At 31.9% G+C, this 6,092-nt stretch overlaps 1 protein-coding gene across 1 annotated transcript in view; it reads left to right on the top strand.

Moving 5' to 3' along the window:
- Positions 1–5,078, top strand: part of LOC105159937 (protein arginine N-methyltransferase 1.5) — a 12,796-nt gene extending 7,718 nt beyond the window's left edge. Inside the window, exons 21-23 of the mRNA XM_011077201.2 lie at positions 108–195; positions 388–481; positions 4,587–5,078. Coding sequence (XP_011075503.1) covers positions 108–195; positions 388–481; positions 4,587–4,670 — 266 coding nt within the window. The 3' untranslated portion in view covers positions 4,671–5,078. The remainder of the gene's footprint in view (positions 1–107; positions 196–387; positions 482–4,586) is intronic.

The following is a 6,092-nucleotide window of genomic DNA, read 5'->3' as shown; positions in this document are numbered from 1 at the left end:
TGGGGGGTTGGGGGGGGGGGGTAGCATGTTGGTGGGTTTTGCTTGGACCTTTCAAATTGCCTATAAACTAACTTAAGTTTGACTTCTATATTTGCCTTCATCAACAGGATTTGCAGGTTATTTTGATGCAACGCTTTACAAGGATGTGCATCTTGGCATTGAACCGTCAACAGCTACCCCAAACATGTTTAGCTGGTATTGTTTTCTAATGAAGACTCTCGAGTAAATCCTATGCAGACATGATTGAAACACTGATTTCTACTTTTAGTTCATTCCTGAAGTTGTAGATGTGATTGCTTCCTTCTTACTTGATATAAACACTGATTTCTACTTTTAGTTCATTCCTGAACTAGATGCGATTGCTTCCTTCTTACTTGATATAAACAGGTTTCCAATATTTTTTCCATTGAGGACGCCAATATGCGTTCAACCTGGAACTCCTTTGGAAGTCCATTTTTGGCGTTGTTGTGGTTCTACCAAGGTACCTTGCTTCTCCTCATCTTGTGCCAGTTCTTTTATCTTGATTTTGATTTCGTGGTATTGTGTCCAAAGTAGAATTGTTGTTCAAGTTCTCTAGAACACAATGATGTATTATGCTTTTGTCGTGTTTACTGTTCTTCACTTCTATCTAATGTTATTGTTACTATGTTTTATTATCTCTATTATCTAATTAATTACTCGTAAGACAAAAAGTTTAGGTTATTCGTCAAGTTTTTATTTTTGTAAAAAAATTATATATCAAATTCTTATTTGGAGTTAAACTTGTACTGTCTGTGAAAGTATTTTAAAAAGATATACCAAACACCCTCTTAGAGATGTTTGGCATAATAAATTTAGTTTTTTTATTGGTAAAATGACTAAAAGGACATACTGCCATTATAATCAAATAATATTTGTCAATATATTTTGTATTTATTTTTTTTTAAAATACTTTCATAAATAATACACATTAGTTTAATTTCAAATAAAAATTTAATAGATATGTTTTGTACAAAAATAATTGACATATAACCTAAACTTGTGAATCAAAATTCACATTGATGCTAGTCTAAAATTAATAAATATACTTTTTCCTTCAATTGCAATGCTACTTTTAAGTAAGTATGATATTTGGAGAGGGCGAGATGGTCTTTTGTTCTTAAAGAAAAAGTTAGGAAAAAGTTTACTTTTCTGAAAAGATCTTATTATATTACCCTTAAAAAAAATGTATTAACGGTTTTTAACATCTGAAAAGCTCTTAAATCTGTTTTGAGGGACTTCCTGCATTCATACTTTAGAATATATAAATTTATAGGTTAACACTAGAATATTAGTAGTTGTAAGGGCAAGAATTAAAATTTTAACCATTGGACCTCCTAGTAATTACTTTTATTACTTTCTATTGAATGCTTTTTTGCATTTATTAATTCATATCAATTACTTTTTATATCATATTTTACAAAATGGTATAAAACAATAAAATATGAAATAACTAGGAAAAATCAGAATTGTGAAGACTTTTATTTAAGTATGAATGTTTCTTCAATTTTTTAATATTTGGATAATATATTAGACTTTTATTTTTAATTATATTTTTGGATGTTTTTTAGGTTTCTGGAATATGAAATAATCAGTTTTGAGTGACTTGACTGTTAAATGTTTGCTTAACATTTAATGTTTATTCTAATAAAAATGGTATGGCCCGGAAACGCGGCGGAAGCGTGAAATAAAAAAAATTATTTAAAACGAATCAAAGGTCCTTTGAAATTCTCGAGCGTTCAGTGTTTGTCAAAAGCATAATAATCAAAATAACATGCTAGATGAAACCAAAAACATAGAAACAAAAAATCAAACTTTACCCTTCACGTTCTCCCGTTTTTTTTAGGATTCAAGTTAGAATCCCTATAATTTGTCCACACTATAATACACCATTATAAGGAAGAGATATAGTTCTTTTTCTATTGCTAGATAGAACAAAGAACAAAAAGAAAAACAACTCGAAACTAACACTATTTTGTTTTATCTAAATAGAATCCAACTCAATATAGAACAAAAAGGAAAACATTTTTGGAGAGAAATGGTAGCAAATTTCGTGGCTTAGGTTGTTAGTTACATGATATGTACAAATTTTAAATTCAATAACTACCGAGTTTGCCTCCAAGGCAATTTATACACACACATGCATATAACCTTCAATCATGATGAAATAACCAACTCCTTAACTTGCTCCAACCTCCCTCAAATAGATTTGGACTTTAAGGATGGATCGGGCTTGATTTAATCAAATTAAATTAAGCCCAACCCAACCAAAATTCATTGGATAATAATTAATTAAACTAATTTTAGCCCAACTAAATCTAAAGTTTATTATCCAATTAAATAAATTTAAGCTCAAACCAGTGTAGTTAATAGTGCTCCATAGCGCGCCATACCATGACGGCGCGCGCCTGGGCGCCATTTCGGCATTGCCTAGGCGCGCCTTCAGGGCAGCGGGCTGCTGGCTAGGCTGCAGCTCGCCCAAGCCCATGAAATTAAAAAAAAGAAAAAGGTAAACCCTAATTAAAAAAAGGAATTTGACTCTTCAGTTCTCACTTGGCTCTTCTTCAGTTCTTCCTCTGCCAAGTGCCAACACATCTTCTTAATTCTTCTCTAGTTCTCTTCTTCTCTTTCATATAACTTATAAGCATCTTGTACTGCCGCTGCTGTTCACACTTCACCGTAACGGAATGACTTTTTTCTAAATTAATTACAGTATTTTATTGTATGTTTATGTTGATGTTGATATTTATTGTGATTTTTGCCAAAAATCATGAAACTCAAAACTGCATGCAGCATACTTAAAGATGATGAAGTAACTATTGTTTAGATTCTTATAAATACAATATAAATATTATATATATATAACGCATTTAATACTAATTATATAAATACATAGATTATTTGTTATATTTGCGCCAACCTTTGAAAAGGCGTGCGCCGCGCTGCGTGCCATGGCTCCAGGAGCCCTTGGCGCCATTGTGCGCCATGTGCCACTAACTACTATGTCTCAAACTCTAATTAATTGATCCAATCAATTAAGCCAAACCAAATAAATTAAAAGGTGTTAGCAATTAAATTAATTCCTTCCTTCTCGAATTAATTCCAAATGCCATAGTGATTTGTGTGCAACTTCAGCTGTGTCCAACATTAATAATTAATTTAATTTAATAATCATTTTCAATTAACCATTAATTAGAAATGCCCGTCATCATGGGTGGTCGTTTAGCAAGTCCACGACACTAATGACACTAGAGACTAGGTGAATGCTGGCGTGAACATTTAAGCTCTCGAATTCCATACAAGTATGGTCCTTCCATCGACCATCTCTCGGCCTTTGGGCATCGGTTCCCATCCTAGACCAGACAACTATGTACTTGAGATGCGTTTACTTTATTGATCGACAAAGGAAACCATTTCTTATTCGATCAATCGCTATCATCATAGATTTAGAGAGTCTAAACCATCTCAAAATGCATAGGAGATACATCCATCATATACTGATAGAGGACGGATTTTATCTTGAAATCCATCGTCCTTAATACATAATCCGACTATACTGGAAAATGCTTCCATATGGCGATTCCACGGTCAGTTCAAGCAGCTAAGAACCTTGTCAATTAACCACTAATTGCATAGACATCCCATGTCTGTTGACGATGAAACACGACACTCATACTATGAATGCAATACTTAGTGCAAGTCTCTATAGGACTCCAGATGCCCAGCCTTGAGGTTCGTTTCTTAACTGTCATCCAATGCACAGCCCAACTGACATGGGTTATTCAATTGGTTTGTGGGTATTTGTTGTGACGTTAAAACACCGTTGAAACACACGGTGCCAATCCAAGATAATATCTCACATTCATAAATGGTTTCAGAAACCGTCAATCCAATTGGTTTTCTGCTCACCATTTCTAACAAACAATGCTAGAAGTTAAATTTTAAAGCGCAAATGAATAAACATCAAATTAAAAAATGAAGTTTTTCTTACTTTTATTGTTAAATTTCTTACTTGTACATGATATGGGATTATACTCCCCTCCTTGTTTGGTGTAATTATATGTAAACTTCTTGTGATTTGAGAAATTATATTTAACACCTCCGAAGTTTGCTTCTTCTTTTCATTAGTCAAAATCCATCGAATTTGCTGATGTTAAAAAAAAAACTATATTACCCTCATTTAACTTATTACAGGTCAAATAATTTTTTTTGTAACTAAATTGAATGCGTACGTTTCATGTGTTAATACTTATGAGGAGGTAATTATACCTATTATGTTCAAAGGGCATGCTTTTTTACTAGTTTTATGCAAAAGGAAATTGTTCCTTGGAATACAGTGGAAGTCAGTAGGGATCCTATATCAGGTTTGGCATGATGAATTGGTATAAGAATACTTGTTATTTGTTTAAAATGAAATATAAGCTTACTCTCTTTTCAAAAACTTAAAAAAATCAATATTTTTGAAAACCTATTATGTTTGTATTATTTTTTTCTCTATATGTTTGTATGCATACTAGAATAATCACGATTGACGAATGATATGTGGACATGCTTTCTGTGTTGAACAGGTTTGGTATGAATGGTGTGTGACGTCTCCGTCTGCTTCTCCCATCCACAACACCAATGGTCGCTCATACTGGGTGGGGCTGTAGGATTTTTTTTTTTTTTTTTTTTGATTTAAAAAATTTTGGCATGAAATACCCTGATAGGACACCGATTATGAAGAGTGGGATTGTGTTGTATACTAGTGTTGGGAGCGTACTTGCGTACCCAAGGTTAGGCGACAGACATGTAGGGAAGTAAGAAGCTTTACTTGTAGAATTAGTATTGAATGGGTTAGGTCTTTGTGAAATGTTGTTCCGGGGAATCATGTTTGTGGTACTGATCTGTGGATGCCAGATTTTGAAACCTCAATTGGCCTGGGAAAGTTGATAAAGATGAGTAGTTTTTCTCCTGATCCGATTTTCACATTTTTTTCTGCTTTTGAGTAGATCTTTGTTCTGATAAAACCCTATGTAATAGGAGAAAAATACTTGTGTGGAAAAACTGTTTCATATGATTATGGACTTCAGTGAACAGATTATTTTAATTTTCCAAAATCAGATAATATGTTCAATTCAAAATAATTTTGTTTGAAGTTGTTTAGATTATAATTTGAGATGATTTTATTTTATTTTATGACAAATTAAATTCCAAATGAATTCAAACATAGCCAACCTTTTAGAAATATTTTATATATACAATGTTCAATGCATATGCATAAAATTTTTGAAACCATATTCTTTTAGGAACTCTAGAAAATCTTAAAAAAATAAATTCCATTTACTAAAAAATGTTTGTTGTAGGAATTTGTAGATGTAGAAGTTAGTGTGGGTAGGAAAAAAATAAAAAAAATAAGAAAATAAATATCATGTTGAGATGTAATAGAGGTAAAATAAATTTTAAGAGAAATATTATTATATAAAAAAATGATAGACATAAAGAAAAAGAAAATGCGTGGTTAAGACACTTAAAAGGATGCTGGTAAATTATAACAGTTGAATTTGTTAATTTGTCATTTAATTTTTATGTTGAGTAAACTTGGTTAATATTATAAACAATTGCTTGTTTGTCATAGAATTTTTAACCAAAAATGAATACCATAAAATTTAAATTATACAGAAACGTCGAGAGTGCCTTAATGAATATCATAAAATTTAAACTGATTTTCAAAATTGTTCAAATCTATTCCTTTATTTTCAGTCTCGTTCTTCCACCGTAAATTCGGCCACCTTTCGGACCAAAAATTACAAAATCATTTATCTATTTTCAAGTTCAATTGAAATTTAATTCTTTACTAGATAGACAATTTAAAACTATATATATTTCATAATAATTTAATTAAATCACGTGGGTGTGGGGCCCTTGCAAAAATCTCTATTAATATCTATAGTAAATGGGCCAAATAGGGCCCAACTCGTTCATATCCGAATACTCGGATCCATTATCCTATTCCTCTCGTACACCCCCCAACCCTAATCCATCTCTCTTCTTATCTCCAGTCCCCTCGGATCGTAAAAGTACAACGTGTGAAA

Source organism: Sesamum indicum, linkage group LG1 (assembly GCF_000512975.1).
Source record: "Sesamum indicum cultivar Zhongzhi No. 13 linkage group LG1, S_indicum_v1.0, whole genome shotgun sequence".
NCBI classification, from domain to species: Eukaryota; Viridiplantae; Streptophyta; class Magnoliopsida; order Lamiales; family Pedaliaceae; genus Sesamum; species Sesamum indicum.
This window is presented reverse-complemented; position numbering and strand designations above follow the sequence as displayed.